Genomic DNA, 20,671 nt, shown 5'->3' with positions numbered 1-20,671 from the left:
TATTGTTGGGGGTAGAAACTAAATAGAATACAAAAACACAAGCTCGAATCATTTTAAATGACTTTATGGTTTTTATAAAGGGTAGAACCTATGAATAGAGCTATGATGCCAGGCAATATGAAGGGCAGATGGTGAGACCAGTGTGTGCTGAGACCTCCTATACAGACAGAAACATGGGAAGTTATTAAATCTAATTAAACTCAGATTTGAGACTCTGTTCCTGCTAACTCTCTACACAAACATCCAACATTATATTAAAGTGACACATCGTTCAAGGATGAATAACAAGACAAGGCAGCTGAAAAAAAATTCTTTATTTTTTCCATGATCTTTTTTCCATACATTTGTGGTATAATAAATAGACAGGGGATAAAGGCCAATTTCACCAATGCCCCTTGCCATCATATCTGAATGATAATGCTTTCCCCCCACACTGCAAACAGATTTTCATAGAATTTACAACCAAAAATAAAAATTAAAGCTTGACACAAGCTGAAAATACTGCCACCAGCTCTCCGCAATCACCGTCAAATAGACCTTTCCGAGCCGTGACACTGTAGCAAATCCTCAGGAACAAAAATATATATATATATATTTATATTTATATATTCACAGTTAAAGTATTTACACATAAGAATCCAAAGGAAAATGGGCAGAAAAAAGACGTTTCTACAAGAAACAATCTTTCAAAAGGAAGTACAAATCTGTGTTATGTACAAGATGCATCATTTTCTTTAAATTAGCTATTCAACCCCTTTTTTTATAATGATCCCTGAAAAATAGTCATTTTAAATACTCCATTTGTCGCTCATAAAAGCAGAACGATGCATCACTCCCAATCGAGATAAAAAGGCCCCATTCCTTTATACAAACCATCAAATCCTGTACAATATAAACATATTTAAAAAGAAAACTAACAAAAAAGCTGGGAGACCTTACCCTGTGAGTGATCTAACGTGAAGGGCGCGTTTCAAAGCATGGTCTTTGTGAGTGCCATTTGGCTTGATGGGGGTTGGAAGCCTCTAGTGCATTTATTAAAATAACCAAAATCACAAAGATAAACAGTCTCCAAGCTGCCTTGCAGATCAGAGTCTTCTGCTTTCAAAGGGACATTTGGCTGAATGAAGCTGTAATAGCCGTTTAAACACAATGGTTAAATACTGAGAAAAATGCAGAAGGAACTCAAAAGGTTCGCCCGAAGTACCAGTGAGCTTAGGTCATCTGTGCGATCACACACATACACACAGGAGACAAGAGGAAAACGGTTTGCCTTTGAAGCCGAGACACTCTAATGTACACATTTGGCACTGTATTCGACTTTCTGTGTCCACTGCAGACGTTTTTTTACGGTGACGGACCGAATACTCCAGGGTGTGCCATCCTAAACAACAGTGCAACTACTTAGTTTAGATGAACTGGTGTCTGGCCAATCTTGTTGAAAAGCATCAGTGCTGTGCGGCTGTTACCGCACTCACAGAGAACTCCTAATACTACGAAAACCCATGCTAACTGACCTAAAACCAGTGCAGGTGGATTTTGCCATCTAAAAGTGAACTGGTGGAGAAAAGTAGGGATATATGTTTGCAGAATAGCAGCATTATATTGACGAGATTCGCTCCACAATAGAAAATTCTGCACCAATGCCTGAAAATGCATGAAACCAATTGGATCTCTGCATGTTTATCTGCTAAAGTAGTGAGCTGACATGTCAAATGCCGAGTTAATACTGAGCAGCGTTCTGCCCTTACACCTTACAGAAGATAGGGGGCAGCAGACACACTCAAATGAGCATATTACAAATATCTGGTTGTAGAAAAAAAGGACTTGAATAAATGAAAGAATTAGGTGTAGTGTATTGTTTGATGCGTCCAGTCGGATCCAGATCCAGTCTGTAGGTGCCCTACGCAGCGCTGGCTGAAATATTGTAGGAGCGTTTCACTTTGTGTAAATTTGCCTGTGCTGTGTCTCTTATTCTACTGATTTGCTTATTGGCCGGCACAGGTGTGCTTTTGTTGAATGTTCTGCAAATTGAAGACAATTGACCCAACACCCCTGGCATTGGTTAGTGTCATGCTGAAAGCTAAATCTTCTGGGCTGTTGAAGTGAAGTCTGACAATACGCTAAACTTCATACTGAATGAGTCTTGTTGGGCTTGGAGGACGAGGACATGGTTAAAAAAAAAAAAAAAACTGACAGAAGAATTTTGTGCGTGTGGGACAGATATTAAGCGGGCTCAGAGTTCAAGGGACGGGGGAGGTCTCTCCAAACCAAACCGCAGGGGAAAAAGGGACTGACGAGGACGTGCCAAATGGGCAGACAACAAACTTGGTGCCCAAACATTTGGGGGAAAAACATGTCCATTTCCATAGAATCAATGGAAGAGTGGTAGAAAATTGATTTTTTTTATGCTTGAAAGAGCACCTGTAATTCGTAAACAATCTTGAAAAAGTACAAAAAAGTAGTCCCAGATACTTAGCTGCACGATATATCCAGTGGATGTGTTGGATTTCACCCACTATTTCCTCTGTAGCTCCAGAAGACGGGGCGTCTGGGCTTGTTGTAGGGCAGTGCATGTTTTTAAGAAAGTTCTCACCATTCTGCTGGGGTTAGTTTAAGGTTCCTCTGCAGTTCTCTGCGCCACAGAGGCACGGGATCTTCTCGTCCTCAATGGGGAACTTGTAGTCGTAGGTGATCTCCTCGTTAACATTTATTGGCTGCCGGGAGTAGATGACGATCTTTTTCTGTGATTCCACAGTGATGACCTTGGCATAACAGTTTGGCTGGGAGACACAAAGGAGGACACGGTCAATTAGGTTTTTACCAACGAAATTAACCATTGATTTAATTTTTTTTTTACATGTACATAACTCACATTGCAACTATGATTGATGAAGCGGGCGAAGTTGCCACATTTGGTTGCGTCTATAATGGTATCGTGATCCACACGGAACATGTAGCTACTGCCGATGCCCTCTTCCTCATAGCGCTTCTCTCGCATGTCTGCTATAACCTGCAAATGGGGACGAGACGGTTATGAACAGACCACACAAAAAGCAGTGATGCTAAAAGTTTGGTTGGTTTTCCACTTACCTGTCGGATATTCTGGCCAACATATTCGATAACCATCTCATCCGCAGCAATAGGTTCCATGGCGAACAATCCCCAGTCGTGAATGTGACTTCTACAGAACCGGATCTTCTTTTTACGGAACTGTGCAAAAGTTGGGCGTCATTAGATGTTGCCTTAGCTAATATTTTGAGTGGTGACGTTTTGAAAGATATAAGACGGTTTTCACTTGTCCTACCTTAAGCTGGTTAAATTTGAGGAGGTCACTGTCACAGCTGAAGGACGACAGCAGACGGCGCTGTTCAGACCGCCGTTCTGAACCTGCCCTAGTGGACGTTAGGGGCTGTGCTGGAATACTCTTCCCCTGAAATCACACACAAAAACAATCATGTCAGTGCCTTCGGCAAACCAGTTTAATGACGTATTGATTGATTGGGAGTAAACTTCAGTATTTTATCCCTGCCACCTACCTGAGTGTCCACATCAGACTCTTCGGACTGCAGGCGTGAGCTGTTCAGGTACTTCATTTTGTCTTTCTTGTCGATTTTGTAGTAGCCCTCGCTGCGGGCGCAGCCGGTGACATGGTCCCGTATACCATCCTCTTTTCGCTTCTTCTTCACCACAGTTGCACTGCCCATGTTGGTAGGTTCAGAGGAGTCAAGGAAATGCTTTCTTCACAGGAACAGATAGGTGTCCATATAACAGGTTTGGAAATAACATTAAAGTATATGTAATGATTTTGTTATTAGAATACTGTCTAAGTAAGCTATTCACACAAAAAAACAAAAACAAAAAAAAAAAACCCGCGGTGCTATTTCGGATTTCCATTTTTTATGCTATTTCCATTTTCCAAACCGTGTTATTTTGTCTTATCCTGAATCGCCACAGTACACCTATGATAAGTGCTTATATTCTCAGTATATTAGACCCGTCAGGTCGCCACCGCTGCTGAGTAGCCCAGTACCTGCGTGACTCGTCATAGACATAAACAGAGAGAAATTGCTCCAGATACAATGTTCTTCTGCAAGAAGCATGCAGTTTTGTTTATTAATCGCTTTTTTCAAAGAGTCTGTGAGGTATTAATAAACACAGTTTAAAGCTCAAGATCATGGTAAAGGTTTACCACTGTTCAGTGGCTGTTTGTGGACGACATCCAGTAATTTCAATTAGGGGTGTAACGGTACACAAAAATCACGGTTCGGTACGTACCTCGGTTTTAAAGTCACGGTTCGGTACGTTTTCGATACAGCAAAAAGAAAGAAATGCCAGAGAAATTTCCTATTTGTTTAAAGAAAAAATATTTTTAAATAAGTGCGAGTTTTACTAGATCTTGAAACTTTCAGGTTTATAAATAGGGGTCATCTTTGAAGGATGAACAAATAATGTTTTGGTCATCACATTAAAAATAACATTTAAATATATATTTATTTATATAATATTTGAATTTTGAAGTGCTGGAAAAAGATGTGTGAAGTACTTGAAAGCATTTCACCATTCCAGCCAAACTGGTTCCAGTTAGTGTTACTATATTAAATCCATGGTGAATGTTGCTGGTCTGTGGACGTAAAGTACTAGTTCATTCACGGCACAATGTTTCTCCTGGTTTCCATGACAGCGCTGTTTGATCTAATAGAGATCTACGGTTAATAACGTAGAAATGTGAATGCATCTCACTAGATCTCGCAGCGATGTTATTACCTCAGTGGCGAATTCAAATGTTTTCTTTACCGGATCTCTTAGCGCAGTGTGGTAACAGTGTTGCTTGATCGAGATCGGCTCGCGCTGCACAGATGTTGCTGGTCCGAACTGATAAACGAGCCGTGAAGCACATAACGAGGAGCGCATTTTCGTTCTGCTTTCATTACGCTTGCCATTTGGATGTTGCGCAACGTTGTGTTGGCCGCGTCAGCACGAATTTTGCCGGCAAGAAAAATGGTCCAAGCAATCGTTCGGTTTGTATGCGTACCGAACCGGAAGCCTCGAACCGAAACGGTTCAATACGAATACATATACCGTTACACCCCTAATTTCAATATGAATCTACACGATTAGGAATATTGTGTGAGGCCGAAAGATTTCCCCATACGGGAACAGGTTGCAACGGGTTCAAGTTGGTCATGCAAATTCACTGCTTTGAACAACAGAAAGCTGCTTGGTTTGAAAGAGACTTCTGTGTGAGCTGTGCTTCATACATTTCTACACTATTGAAAATACACAGTGAACCTTTTTAGTCTACTAAATTTCACTATGTGACCTTAACACTGAAGCAGTAAAGGATATGAGGATGATGGACCCAGAGGGTGTCGTTGAGCCAGTCGTTGCCATTGTCCTGCTCAAGCATCTTGTCGTAAGTGGTCTTAAGGTATTGCATGTCCTCCTCGTCAATGCCATCATTCCAGATGTCATACAAGATGGTCATCTCCTCAAATTCTGAGCGGGGTAAGAAGCTGGGGCGGCGCGGTGATGTCACAGTGGAATGCATGGACAACAACAACTCCTGCCAGCCCCGTCTCTGTCGCCGTGTCTTCTGAACAGGTTCCTCGTCATAAAACATCCTGTCTTCCACCTGAGGTATGACTGTCAGGTCTTGGTTTTCCTCTTCCTCCAAGGCTGTGGAATCACCATCTTCACCTTTGAAGGTCTCTGAAGGGCAGTCTGGGTACATGTCATTTTCTGGTAGGTCTGGAGGTAAGGAGGCCACCATTGGAGCTGGAGGCTCTTCATAGTCTTGAGAGGCTTCAACAGACAGCTTTTTAGACTTGGGACGTCCTGGTTTTCTCTTGCTTGGAGTAGAATCTAAGGGCACAGGAACATCTATCATTGGAACAGGTAGATCTTTTGGAGCAGCAGGAGAGGAAGTCTCTGCAGAAGTGGGAGAGGAGCCTTGGGGAGGCTCCTGAAGTGAAGCAGCAGGAAGGGGAGGACCAGGGAATGGGGAAGAAGCTTTATTGTTAGGTAGGCTGGCCTGGGGAGAGGCACTGAGTTGAGGCTCTTTAAATAGAGACTTCTCCTCCAAGCTTTCAGATGAGGCCTTCCTGTGAATGGGAAGGCCTGCAGATAAAGCAGCAGAGTCAGGGAAAGCTGGGGTGAAAGTAAGGTCTCTACCTGGAGTCCGAGGGATACCAGCACTGAGGACAGGAGATTGAGCAGGGTAAGAGAAAGGGCTGCCGGGAATATGCGGCGAGCTCAAGCTGTTACCTGTTAGTGGAGCGTCACTACCTGGTGTGACAGGAACCGTATCAGTGCTCTGAGACTTGCCCAAACCCCGGGGTCTGTCCATGAGGTCTCTCCCCGGTGTGCGTGGGATGTCCTCTTCCGTAGGCAACCGCCCACGGACAAGCATATCCGGCAAAGATTCACGGGATGGCAGAAGGGATCGTGCTTCAAGGGCATGATTGGGGGGAAGTGGAAGGTGCATGGAAGGTGTAGGAAGAGACCGGGGGATTGCGGCCTCTGACTCTAGGGGAACTGGGCCATCACGGCCAGGGGTTCTGGGGACGTCTTCTGCAGGGATCTTTGGTCTGGTGTCCTGATCACTATCTGCAAACGAACCTGTTGGGGTGGGTGGGCGCAAGCTACCGACATCATCCAGGTTGATTTCAGCTTTGGGCACTGGAATATTGACCTCCAAATCGATGTCGGGTTCATCAACTGAAAGAGACAACCAATCATGATCGGACCTCATAAACACACAATACTCAACTGCTATAGCTAAAAAAAAGAGTCAAGAGTCTGACCTGGCAATCCTTTGGGTGATGGGGGCCGCACGTCATTAATTTCAGGCTTGATTGAGCTCACCGTACTATGTTTGTGATCAAGCTCTGCCTTGTCTAAAACCTCCAGTCTGTTCAACTCACTTGGTTCTTCTTCTGGTGGAGGTCCTATTGGGGTAATGGGGGATTTTACATCAAGATCCTCTTCATTAGAGGTCGATGATGAGGAAGATGAAGATGATGATGAGGTTTGTGCGTCGTCATCCTCATCCTCTATTTCCGCTACTCGCTCTTCTTCCTCCTCTTCTTCCTCTTCCTCCTCTGAACTCGATTCATAGTCGGACGAGCTCTCACTCTCAGAGGAATCAGAATCAGATTTGGAGGATGATGAGCTAGAAGCTTGAGGGAGGAAAAATGGTGACGGTCATTACCTCAGACCCATTACAGTGTCCATAAGTACAGAATATTAATCAGACTCTCGCCATTAATAGTCATTACCTTCATCTGATGAGTCAGATGATTCACTCTCGCTGGAGTCTGATTCACTCTTCTTTTCGTCATCTTCCTCGTCCTCCATATCCTATGAAGGCAAGGGATTTTTGTAATGTTAGGCTCAAATGGAAGTGTATAACTGCAGCCTGATAACTACACCTGTTTAAGACAGGTTCATAACTGAAAGCAATCACAGACGCCAATTCCCTTGGTCAAATTCTCGATTATCAACTGTTAAAATAGTACTATTACTTCCACATTTCGAAGAACTGTGGATTGGTGCTCACCTTGCCAGAGGGCAACCTCTCAGAGGCATCTTCCACTGGCTCCTCTTCATGGTCTGAAAGCGATGACTCCTCTTTACCAGAGGTTTCCTCCTCCTCCTCGCCTTCACTGTCCAGCTCCAGAGGCCTGGCTGGCCGTCGCTTGGCAGAAGAACCACTGCCATCCGTTCTGGATCCGTCCATGCGAAGATCTGTTCTTTCTGACTCTAAGAACCAACCTTACGGAGTTAGTTTATAGAAATGGCATGGAACCATTTAAAGCATTTCAGGATAAGTAATTTGCTAGATTAACTAGATATGCCAAGCACACACCTTCATCTACCAGCTCATCATCGACAGGTGTGGATGGTCGCACCCTCTTGCTGTCATTGGTGGATGTCGGCTCAGGGGGTTGTTTCCTCTTAACCTGCAAAATAAAAAAAGGGAAGCAATTGATAATGAGCAACTTAAAAGTACAACAGCATACTAACAAAAATACAGGATGGTAGTTTGGTACCTTGAAGGATGGTAACCGGATGGCACCGCGCAGGCCAATACTAAGACCCATTCCCTCAAAGCCCAGACCCTCAACCTTGTTCCAGTTCTCCAGTAAGCTAGAGGATATAGTCTCTTTGGGTTTGGCCCGTTCTTTCTCCTCTTCTTTGCCCTCACCTGTCTTCACAGGTGTAAGCGTAGCCTGCAGGTGCAGAAACATTATGACGTTAGAGAAAAAATATTATTTTTTGCTTGTCAAAGTAAACGAAAAGCAATAATCCGGTATTTACATGTTTAAATAATTCCCTAAATATAATTTTTGGATTTCACTTTATTTTGATGGTCCCTTAAGCACATTCTGTTGACTATAAGTAATGTTGCACCTACATGTTAGGGTTAGAAATAGTCGACAAGTTGTTACAAAGTTACTTGAATGTCTGTTATGGAGCTTTTCCACTGCATGGTATGGTACGGCTCGATACGGCTCACTTGTGGCACTTTCCACTGCATGGTACGTTATGGTACGGCTCGGCACGCTTTAATGGTACCAACTCTGTTGTGGTTCCAAGCATACAGTACCGATACTAAAATGTTATGTGAACACACAGCAGATCACTGATTGGTCAGAGTCAGACAGAATCGTCACCACCAGTGTCAATGTATTTGCGAGACATCAAACCCGCTAGATTTAAATAGCCAGTAACAGCCACCGGTGTAGCACCTGTTTTAAAACTACTTGCTTGAAGAAAAAAGAAAGAAAACTTCCAAAAAATAAATAGCTGAATCGTGGTCAGTGGACGAACTGTTGGTTGCCGAGGAGCGGATAAACTATAACCGTCAGACTATAATCCCACCCACTTTAAACAGCACTAACTAAAGTGGAAAAACAAACCAAGCTAAAGCGGGAGAACCAAAATAAAGATTTAGCAGACAGTCTACTGATACTCTAATGAGAGTCAGTTGACATGTAGTTGCAAAGTTATTTATAGTCAACACACAGAATGTTCAAAATGGACCATCAAGTGTTACCAATTTTTTTGACAGCATTCTTATTGGACTCTAAGCTAATCTACTGCACACACAAATTAATACTGTTTATTGACATACCAATCAGAGACGGGTTTGTCACATTTCGTTCTGCAATATCAGTACAATTCAAAAACATTTAGGCTAAACATACAACGATCTAACACTCTAAATGACTTCTTCCCCAACACTGCAAATATAAGGAAACAATACATATGAAAGTTACTAATCAACTTGACAGTGATTTTGTACCTTGCATGACTTCAATAGCTTAAAAAACAAATTTACTGCATTTATTATGATTTATGTACAAAGTATTTACATTTCCGGCAAAGTGTATCATGTAACATTTAAAACAGACCTGAGTTTGTAGAATGGTGCTTACCTTAGCCGATCGCTCCTGTTTGTCCCACCATTCATCAAACGCCCTGAAGGCCACCACCTCCACCATCTTACGGTTGAGATCTCTTTTCATGATGGCCTTCAGCTCTTTGACAATAACCATAAGCACTCCATCCACAGTGGCTTTGTGTGGGTCTTCCTTTTGGGGCTCATAGCCAGGAGGGGGAACAGCAGGGTTGAACTTGGGCATGTTGGGTAGGGGCCAGGGTTGCCCATGCCCCACAGCACCTGCAGGGGCACCGACCATAGACAGAGGTGGATACGTGCCACCAAATTGCATGGCGGCGGCAGCAGCAGCAGCAGCACCAGCACTTACAGCAGCTTCGCTGATGAAATGAGGATACGAGTACTGCCGTTGGCTCTGCGCCATGCGACTTAGCATCTGAGTCTGCATCTGAAAGGACATGTGAACACTGCCCCACTGTGGTAAGGAGCTCATCAGGTCCACCTGCATAATGGGCATCATGCCATGGGGGTAATGGGCCAACGGGTGTAGCATCGGATGGGGGGCCACGCCAGGTGGGCCAGCCAGGTGTGAAACGGTTGAATGAGGTGGAAGAGGAGGCAGCGGCAGGGGGAAGCCAGCTTGTGGAGGGGGCAGAGGGGGGAACCCTGGCGGGGGCATGGGAATTGTCTGCATCGGAGATACCGCAGAGTTGACCACAATATTTTTGGCACAGTCCCCACTGGCAATCGGTGTGCCTGGCATCTCATCATCAGAAATCTCCATGTCTTCACCCGATGACTGATGGCCCTGTGTAATAGAACACAAACATCTGTTGAGTTAGCGCACAAACTAGTCACGCACAAAGAAAACAGTGAGATAAACAATTAATGTTCTATATTGCCTTTGGTTCGACAACTATTGTTCAACTATGAAAAAATCCTGAATTCTTACTTTCTTCCCAATTTAACTTGATCTGGACAAAAAAAGTCCAATTAGGCTATCTCAATATTTGTGAGCATAATATTGTGTGTATTAAAAAATAAAAGGGATAGTTCACCCAAAAACGAAAATTGTGTCATCATTTACTCAAGTTGTTCCTAAACTATGAATTCAAATTTTCAAAATTCTTCAAAATATCTTCTTTTGTGTTGAACAGAACACAGAAATTCATACAGGTTTGGAACAACTTGAGGGTGAGTAAATGTTGAGAGAATTTTCATTTTTAGGGGGGATAACCCTTTTAAGTGACAAGCCAGTGTAAATTTTTGTATTATTTTTACAATATTACAAAATTTAATAGTATCTAGAATTAGCTAAATACATTTTTATTTTGGTTCTTCAACTTCAACTTATTTATTCCAGTTAGTTGCAGTTTTATTTCAATTACAGGAAGCATTTTTTTAAATAGTTGCAGTTAACAATTAAAACACAGGAAATAGTAATAATATTCTCCTCCTGAAACACATGATTACAGGTAGTTTGAATCTAGGAATTCAAACACTTTCAGATATGAAATGGCTCTTGCTGAACAATGGTTTTGGAGATGTATTAAGAACAGCACTATCCTGATGGTCCAGCTTTTAAGCAGTTAGTAAGGCACAAAAGTATGCTAACGGCTAAGCATTGTTTCTTGTGTTGTGCTACGTGTAAGAGGAAGTGAAAGTGCGTTGCACATAAGCGGCATCCACAGTCGGATCATATTTCATGGGTTTGGCATACAGAGCTGGGGGCTGTAATGCAAACAAGTTAATTTACAAGATAGAGCCTCATTATGGACTGAACATTTATGTCCTTACTGCAGATGCCAAGATTCTCCATTTTTTAATGGAATGCAATGCTAAGATTATTTGGTACAGATTAACATGTAGGACTTAAAACTGTGCCAGGCAAAATGTTCTCTGAAATGTCACAAAATGTTGAATTGCAAAATCTCAAGCAAACAGTGTAGAAGTATCTTGCCTAGAACTATAAGCACCACAAAATATTGCAATGTTCAAATAAGCACCATAAAACATTGCACACTGGAATCTAAACAAAATGGATTAAAAAAAAAAAAAATCATGCTACGCCTTTGAGATTTCAAAACAAAAAGAAAAGAAAAAGAGGATACAAAAACTTTTTGCAGCCAGATTGCACAATTTGTTCTTTCTACAATGTGAATCAAAAGGGAAAGTAGAGAGCCTCTATAAAGGAAGACGAGTGAGGTTGCCTCCTACATTTCTCCTGGGTCCTGAAACCCTCCACACAGCAATTAATGATATCATTTAAGAGATTAGCTAATTTATTTAGCAATCTGTCACAAAAAAAGTCAAAACAGCACTAAACAGCAGCATTTAACTTAATATTTTATTACAAATATGTCAAATAAAAAAATTTGTTGCTACTCGTTGGAACAAAAATTAACTGAACTGACTAAATAATAACAATATGATATTATGTAGAGCTGCTTTTTAGTTTAACTGGATTTTATTCATGACTAATGAACTTTGCAACAATGAACTAACACTGAACTACACTGAGTTTACTAATGAAACTGTTATCTTTTTATTAGCTGTTGTAGCACTGAAATTTCATAACTGAAGTATTTTGCAACATTAATACGGTTATTTTCTTGTTTGTTACTGTGAAGCTGCTTTGAAACAATCTGTATATCGTGCATCTCAGGTCTTACCATGTCCATTTTGTCTATGGGCGTCCGTGGTTCTCCTGCACTGCTTTTACTGAGCATGTTGCAGGGTGACATAGAGTTCGTAAACAGGGCAGCAGTACCAAGGATGGGTTCGTCCTCATCGGAATCAGGAAGCGGGGTAGGGCTGATGTCCTCAAGGCCGGTGCTTGAAGGCCGCGAGAGCCGTTGGGGCGGGATGGGGGAGAGCTGCGAGGACGACGATGAGATCGGGCTCCCGTCCATTCGCACCTCAGCGTCCGAGTCTCCACGCTCGTTGAGGAAGGGCTTAAGGAGCATTTCTATGCGGGAGTCCAGGCTGTTGCGTTTGGACTCTTGGGTGGGGGTGCCCAGCGACGGGCAGGGCTCTGGCGTAGAGGGAGGAGGTGTAGCAGGTTGGGTTTCTGGCGCAGGGGGAGGCTCGGGGATTGGTGGCGTCGCAGGCCTGTCTCTGACGGGCATGAAGTCGGGGCTCGGGGGAGGTGGGGCTTGAGGCGGTCTCCTATAATCCACTTCCCGCTGAACAGGCTGGTGGAAAGAGGGCTCTGTGTGAGGGTAGACTGGGGGCATTGGTGGCTGATAAGGAGAGAAAGCAGTTTTGAAATTCGCACTTGCTGGTGGCGGTGGTGTGTGTGCAAAAACAGGCGACGGAGGCTCGGGCGGCTGATGTTGCTTAAAACTAGGTGGTTGCTCTGCATTGCCACGGTGCGTCCCTCCTGTGCCATGGACGTAGTGTCTTTCGGGTCTGCGGTTGTAGGCGTCCTGGAATTTGGTTTCATGTCTCCTCGCCTTGTAGCCTCCCGAGGATTCCGCACGGTTCGGTTGAAACGCCGGCGTGCCCTGCCTGCTGGAGTAGCTGGAGTCCTGAGAGAACGGGGTGCCTGACGGGCGTGGGGTGTGCGGGGTACCCTGGGACTGTGGCGTATCCTGCCTTAGGCTGGAGTAGGCCGTATCCAGGGACATGGGCGTATTAGTGCCACCTGGCGTGGCTGTGCCCGCAACTGCAGAAGAACTGCCTTCAAGGGATCTTCGCGAGGGCTCGCATGCCTGCGAACACAAAAGTGCGAATGGACCAACTTAAACATGTTTGTTTCTGAATTTCACAGTGCAAACAAAAGCACAGACCAGTTCTAATGACATTAACAAGCTAATCAAATATATTTTCTAAACATTAGTTAATGGCAATCTCTGTTTTCACTGTGAGATAATGGCCAGAACTGAGGGGAAACCATTCAAAGTGCAATAATAGCATGCAGCTCTATGCTGGGAGCAGTTATTAGGTACATTTCAGTTGGTGTCCATTTAACCACCTGCTGAACTGATAAACTGGATTAGAGATAAAGACTTTCTGCTGGAGAGGGACTCACAGCATGTTATACAGTGTGCTGGTGTAATACACAAAACTACAGGAAACACTTTGTATGTCAAGCTTTCCTCTCTTCTAACTGACGAGAAAATCGACATTTCATCTTAAATGGTTTTAAATTTTAAATCATTCAATTGGTCTGTGGAGGATTAAACTATGATATATAGAAATATATGTATGTATAAAAGCATTTGTAGTTAAAAAAATACAGCGGTTAATTTTTTTTTGTTTTTTTGTAGTAAATTGAATCAGTCAATAGATTTTGACCTGTTTTTTTTAAAGCCAAAGCTACTTGAAAGGGGGGACACTTCAGGGCAGCACATTTATACAGCTCTGTTCATGCCGGAAAAAAAAAAATTTAAACAGTCTTTCACTTTGTTTTGAAGTAAAATCTTAAGTGTTCCAATATTTTCTATAATTAATGTCACATGTAATGGGATAATGTTTGCTTTTTACCAGCAGAGCTTCAGACAAGCTGCGTGGAGAAACTTCACAGGCTTCTTCACCACCAACTGGAAGAGTGAGCGGAGTATAACTTCCATTGATCAGACGCTGGAAGTACCTTTGGCGATTTTCACCTAAAATGATGGATGAGAACACATTGCTGTGGTGAACATGATCACTGACACACAATGTGGACTACATCTTCATCAAAGAAATACAGATTTTATTCATTAGAAAGAAAGAAAGAAAGAAAGAAAGAAAGAAAGAAAGAAAGAAAGAAAGAAAGAAAGAAAGAAAGAAAGAAAGAAAGAAAGAAAGAGTTGCCACAAGAGCATTATTATTAATTGTCACTTTCACAAGAAAAGTGCTATTGCCACATACTATGAAAATCTCACTTGAAAATAGTTATTACTAAAACAATTAAATGTTATATAAAATGTTATGTTAAAAATAGGCGTATCACTTACATATAAAGTATGTATATAAACAATATATTGTATGTACACAACTGCACTTTGTATTCACGTGACTGATGATCACAGATGAAACGGTACTGTCTCTTTAAGAGAACGGAGAACCCACTACAGCTGTCATCCTGCCTTAAGAAACTCATTTTTACAAGGTTAATGACGATCCAGTGTGCTTGGCTTTTCAGTAATGAGTCTGAACGAAGGGTTTAACATTAAAAATATTTCCAGTTGGACAACTATTGTTTAAGTCGTGGTTAAACAGCTCACATTATCTTCTAAAACATTTGCATTTTACATCTAAATACTTCAGTGGCTGTTTCTCATATTATACTGTGTTAAATAAATTGTCATTTTGCTTGTAACTACAGATAAATATTTCGTAAATAGTTCAAATGCATGGTTTTCATGTAAAATGTCAAAGCAAACACATCCGTAAATCCCTCTGCAGCTGACATGCCGTGCAGTGGTTACCAAGCAACCAGCGTAAATTTTCGCACGTGATATGATGCTACAAACAACAATCTATTCAAAAGTACCAACACACGCGATATTTTAGTGTAACTCGGTCAGATACGAATAAAGTTATACATCTCCAGTTCAATATTTTCACATTTAATTCAGCTTTACCTTTAGGGTCCAGCTCCACGTGGATGATGTTGCCCATGACAGAAGTGTTGTGCAGGTTCTGGACAGCATCTTTCGCCGACTTGACAGTTCCGAACACAACTTTAGCTATTCCGAGATGCTTTTTGTTCTTCGGGTTGTACAAAATCTCCACTCCCTCAATATCGCCGAACTTCTTGCACATGTCAGTGAGAAATCCCTCTTTGACGTTGTCGTTGAGTTTGGCGAACGTGACCTCCTTAGGGGGCACGCGACCGATGTAACAATCATCGATCTGAGGAAACAAAACGATTCTTTGAAATGGAAGTTGTTAAACATAGAACGACTGTCCTAAACGGGTTAAAAAGGAAGCGCGTGTCCGTTAAATCAGTTGTTTTTAATTTCAAAAATGCATTCGGTGTATAAAACGTACTGTGAAGCTCAGCCGTCTTGTAGTTGGCTACTTGAAAACACTCAAGACAAATTCACACATGTGTCAGGGGGTGTGACTGAACTACCTTAAATTTAGGCACCGGGAGATCAACCTCCTTGTACTTAGCCCACAGACGAACCATTCTCGGGTCTCGGACGTTCTCCACGGGTGACATCCCGTGGTTCTGTAAACAAAAACACACATTTATAAACACTTTTAGGCAAGGAAGTGTACTTTACACCGTCCGCTCAAACTGGCCATGTCGCTGTCAACAGAACTAAAGCAGCACAACGAGAGCTGGTTTCAGTTGTTCAGTTTGTAAAAAGAGTGGTCAGTAATGAAAGTTTGGCAGCGGTTTGGCACTCTTTGATGTACTGTGTCAGGTGTTTACAACGCCAGTGATATTATGTATCCATTCGGCGCGACAATACACGGGTCAATGTATCCGATTCTGGCCGTTGTAACGACTCGTTCCGCTCACCGGCATGCTGAAGTGCAGTCCATCGTAGCGATACAGTTTGTGCGACCCCTTTTTCAGCGCTGGGTCAATAATCAACTTGTAACTTCTCCAATGATGATTTCGTTTCTCTCCCGAATTGCAGATCGGATGGCTGTTCTCCATTCCGTTCGCCAAACCTAACGAAGAGATGACAAAAATTAAAAAAAACAGAAAGTACGCTTCATCATGATCCTGACAGCGCAAAGATTGATATTTGCACACAAACAGTACGTTGCAGAAAACGGGGGGTTTGAAGCTGTGCCCGAAACAGACATTACAGAGGAAGAAAAAAAGAGAAAGCTTACTTGAACTCTGTCTTCTACCGTGATCTTCATTTAGCTTATTTCGTTCTCCTGGTCTGGACATATTGTGCCCGATCGAGTAGTTTTAAATAAAACGGCTAGATCTTGAACCTTTCGCCGATCACATTACATGATTTTAAAGATACTGCCTCCTTTTTGCGAGCCAACACATATTGTGTGCCTCTAGTCTGGGGTTTCTGTCTCTCCCACAATACACCACTATCTCAACCTTCCGGCACATTCGACACGCACTTTCGATTTATTATTCTTAATAGTTAAGCTGAAGCATTGCTTTTGTGTGACTGTTAATAAAACACACAAATGGAGTTACGTGTGATAAACGAGTGGGAAGGTGAAATATCTAACATTTCGCGCAGTAAAGCGAAGGTTTAGAACGCGTTGAATCTGCACGATAGATTTACATGAACGTTAAATACAAGATGGACATGGAGCAGCAGCGTTGGGGAAGGTTGTTAAAACTGAACTGGGACACGCACTGAAAGCCCAAATGATTTGGTTTAAAAACGAAATGCAGTTTTGTTTTCGTATAAACAGTTATCCCGGGATATGTTTTAAGTCATGCATTCAGAATGTGTCAGTAAAATGAACTTTCATGAGGGACCGCCTTATAAAAGCAAAGTTGTAAATCTGTTTTAATGTTATTTCCCTTTTCTTGTTCTAATACTACATTTTTGTTGTACATTTTTTTCAGTCCATTCCCAACATTGTTTGATATTCTGCGGTGCTTGGGCAATTGGCTGGTTAACAGCAGTTCCCTCTCTGGCCAATCAGATTGAAGCACCATGGTAGATTCAGCTATTTGAAGCACAGCCTTCAGTTCTTCCTACAGAGAGCAGAAAGAAGGCTGAATGCAGGCGCAGCCATTTTCTCCTACACTGGGACTCAATGGCCAAAATGGGTTTCCTTTGTTCCAAAAGGGATCTAAATCTTGGTTTCAACAGCCTTTTATGGACTATTTAATACATACAGTGTTTCTATTTACAGGATCTGAGAAGAAGGAAGATGAAATGTTGGATGGTATCCCTTTGACATTTTTAAGCTTTTTTTTTTTCTCTTCCTGGAAACCATCTTTGTCCCAGCAAACTAGGTCATGGCACACCCATATAACAGCATTTTGTTCTTTAGTAAAATGCTACTGAATAAACATTTTGCATTTGGTTTTTATTATTACTAACTAGAAAGTAAAAAGAAAAAAAGAAACCCATGAAAATAACCAACTGCTTTTAAGGCCCTGCCTTGTTCAGGGCCAAGCATTAATCAATAAGTAAGTTTATCTTTATTGTCTTTGCTTATTTAGCTGCAAAAATAAATGTTTTATTGTTAATTAAACTGAGGCATTTTATGTATATTGACTGAATTTCTATTTCCTTTTAGCGTTCCCTAAGTGTCATTAGTTTTGAGTCTAGCTTTGTCTTCAGAACATTCAGTTGCATGTTGTTTTTTTTAAAATATCCATTTAAATGGATTGCTTCTCACATTTCAGCAAACAAGGCAGGCCACAGAGAAAAAGGAGATTGGCCTTTTACAAAAGTGCTGAATCACAGGTATGATTGATAGGGTTTGTGGTTGTTTTAATGCTCATCCTGGTTGTGACTCACTATTTTTAATCCTACAGCAGTAGTGCTATCAAAACACTTAAAAAAAGTAAATTTATATTTAAAGAAATTGGTGGACTTCACTTCTCTTCATGGCGTGCAGATTGGGAATAGTGTATTCCTGATTTTACAATGCAATGGAAATCCCTACTATTTTCAGTAAGTGAACACTCACTATATATCTGACCTTGTGCCAAGGGCACACTTCATTACACTAGTCTCATGACATAGTTCACTTTTGAGATAATGTATAAATAAGACTTTAAACACACATAATCATTAATGCACTAACAAAGATATTTACCTTAACATTTTGTTGAAATAATTCTATCAGGCCTATACGTTGAAGAAACAGGAACGTTTTCATTCCCATCGTCGGATCCTTTAACACTGGCTTTAAAGAGGGGGTTGGGTTGCAACGCCTAAAAAGAAGAAAACGACAATAACCATTTTTCCTGCCTTCGTTTTTCGACATAATTCATCATTTAACACACCAATCTGCGCAGTCTCCAACGTGTGGAGCTGCTGAAAATCTTGAGGCACTTTTAGATATTGCAATATGCAAACAATCCCTCTCTTTCTCTTCCTGAAGACAGAATGACAAGAGAAATTCACTCGCTTGCACTTCATCATTCAGAAGAAAGAAAATGTCCTTTTTCTTTCCGAAGGTAATAGTTTATGCGACCTTATTTGACAAAAAATGACTTGGGAATACTCTGTTTTAAAAGGTAACATTAAATCATATTTATGTTTCAAACTCATTTTAAAAATTACGAGTAGGTATTGTTTTCCTGTGGGGATAATTGTGTGAGAGAGAAAGAAAGGTGTAAAAAATCATTTTTTTAGACACCTCTCATTGCTGACCCATGTCCAAAGCGACCTCAGAAATAGCCTGCTGTTTAATGGCTTCTCTGCTGTTTTCATTTTCAACATGGCGTCTTCACAAGGACATCGTTGAGGAAAAGAAATGTTGCTGCGCCATTTATGGGCGAGGCTGTCGGTCGCTGTTTCAGCTGATTCTGCCTTTATACGTGGCAACCCTTGCAAACACAAACTGACAAAATGTGGTCAGAGAGGCTGGCTGTTTCAGAAGCGAGAATATTGCACAAAACTCTCAGTAATATCTCGTGCGTAAAAGGCGCCCTCGACGCTGCTGCGTAAGGCGCTGGAAACCCTGTGGCACAAAACACACACGGCGGTAATCTGAGAGTTTGGACGCATGCCACGGGTCCGGGATGTGACTGACTGCACCCACCTAACCATTTTAAGTCGGAGAAAGAATCTCAAACACTGTGTGGCATTTCAATCAGCAAGTACAAAGGGAATATCCAGTCCTCTGTGCTCTCTCGTCCCCCTTTCAGAACATTCGGTGCAGTTTATTCGCCAGCCATTCAGAGGATCATTTGACGTGATGCATTGCAGGATTGCGCACTACTTAGCTTGCTCAGATCTTCTGGTGAATATATCACAGTGTTGCAACACATACCGGTATGTGGTATGCAAATTGTCGTGTTTTGCACAATTTATGGATATGTAATTTTGTATGTAGCTTATTCCACTATTGTGGAGAATGGACATACTGATTACCCAAGCATCTTATCATTGGGATTTGGTTATTGCCTCTGTATTTTTTTCTTTCCCCTTCTTTCTGTGCGTTTGGGGCGATGCCAGATCCAATTTATCAGCTAGAATGGTATTGCGCAAGGAAACGCACCATCTGTCTTTCGCTTTTAGGATTCACGGTTATTATTGCATGCATACCAATATGATTTTGTCTCTCTGCCATAGTCTAAAATAGGATTGGTGACCGAATATGCCAGAAAAAGGACTGAAGAAGACGTGATGACCACATTGTTTCCTGCTACCCAGGGCTGAAGTGGGTCATGAGGCCATTTTATGGCACTCGTGTGTTTAATTAGGAAAATCCTCTTTATCTTAGTAACCCGCGAACGCAAGCTGTTTCTAAAGGCATTAAAGAACTACATAGATCTCAGACGAAACCAGTTTATATAAACATTTCTTTTTGTTACTCGATATGCTGACGTGTGCGAAAAGCTCCATTTGTGCTCTGGACAGCTGGATTGGATCCTCGATAAATTTCGACATTCAGCTTCGCCTTTAATGAAATAAGCTATTTTAGCTTTTATTTAGGCTGTTGGGTAATCTGGAAAAGTTGATTCTTGGAAATCTTATTTAAAATATTTTGTATTTTTTATATTATGGAGACTAGCCTATGAGGCGTCTGAAATCAAAATTAGACTACACAGGATTGTTGATGGCAGTATTATGTACATTTTCTTTTTAATGTTCCTTTTAAAACCTTAAATCCGCTTGAAATCTGAGGAAACGTTGAACAGAACCAAATGCAATTCACGGTGCGCATATTTTTTTTACTTGAACCTTTTCTTATTTAGAATTTTGATGATGGATTGTAATAGGCTATATTTAATAGCTAGTATGGTAAGTATATTTACAAAGTGATTCTGCACTCACTTAAATGTTTTTATATCGTAATAAATATTGTTCTTACATGAATAAATATCGTCTTGTATTTATTGACATGTTTAGTTTTAGGCCTATTTATTTTTTTCCACATTCTCATAATTTGCGGTTTAATCGAAACGAAATTGACTTATTTTATCATTAATTAAAATAATGTATTATTTCGCTGTGTGTGAACTGGTGTATGACGGAGCCAAAGGGGGCCCGTATGACGGAAAACAGGCACATCCATTTTTATCCTATGGTGTAGGCCCCTTTTGTCCTCCTTTGTTAATGGATTAATGCTCCTTTTTGTTTATGTAGGCTGCCATAACAATCCATATAAATAATGTGAGAACATGTAGCTAATTCGTAATGAATTTTAGTA

At 41.5% G+C, this 20,671-nt stretch overlaps 1 protein-coding gene across 3 annotated transcripts; it reads right to left on the bottom strand.

The window, feature by feature from the left end:
- Positions 1 to 299: 299 nt before the first annotated feature.
- Positions 300 to 19,510, bottom strand: setd1ba (SET domain containing 1B, histone lysine methyltransferase a). 3 transcript variants are annotated; one of them, XM_089126450.1, is made up of 19 exons: positions 16,190 to 16,444; positions 15,867 to 16,021; positions 15,471 to 15,569; positions 14,977 to 15,247; positions 13,892 to 14,013; positions 12,076 to 13,116; positions 9,441 to 10,211; positions 8,052 to 8,231; positions 7,868 to 7,961; positions 7,559 to 7,761; positions 7,278 to 7,359; positions 6,804 to 7,178; positions 6,265 to 6,717; positions 5,348 to 5,862; positions 3,537 to 3,713; positions 3,305 to 3,430; positions 3,091 to 3,210; positions 2,873 to 3,010; positions 300 to 2,780 (listed from the first exon to the last, which is right to left on the bottom strand). In XM_089126450.1, exons 1-19 carry the CDS (start codon positions 16,248 to 16,250, stop codon positions 2,607 to 2,609), a joined length of 5,157 nt encoding a protein of 1,718 aa, XP_088982576.1. In that variant the 5' UTR covers positions 16,251 to 16,444; the 3' UTR covers positions 300 to 2,606. The 3 variants fall into 3 exon arrangements, with proteins under 3 accessions (XP_088982576.1, XP_088982575.1, XP_088982574.1); XM_089126449.1 differs by lacking the exon at positions 16,190 to 16,444 and adding an exon at positions 18,107 to 19,510 and having other exon boundaries at positions 5,348 to 6,717; XM_089126448.1 differs by having other exon boundaries at positions 5,348 to 6,717; positions 16,190 to 16,448.
- Between the last annotated feature and the right edge of the window lie 1,161 nt (positions 19,511 to 20,671).

Source organism: Pimephales promelas, chromosome 23 (assembly GCF_988280905.1).
Source record: "Pimephales promelas chromosome 23, fPimPro1.hap1.1, whole genome shotgun sequence".
Lineage (NCBI taxonomy): Eukaryota > Metazoa > Chordata > Actinopteri > Cypriniformes > Leuciscidae > Pimephales > Pimephales promelas.
This window is presented reverse-complemented; position numbering and strand designations above follow the sequence as displayed.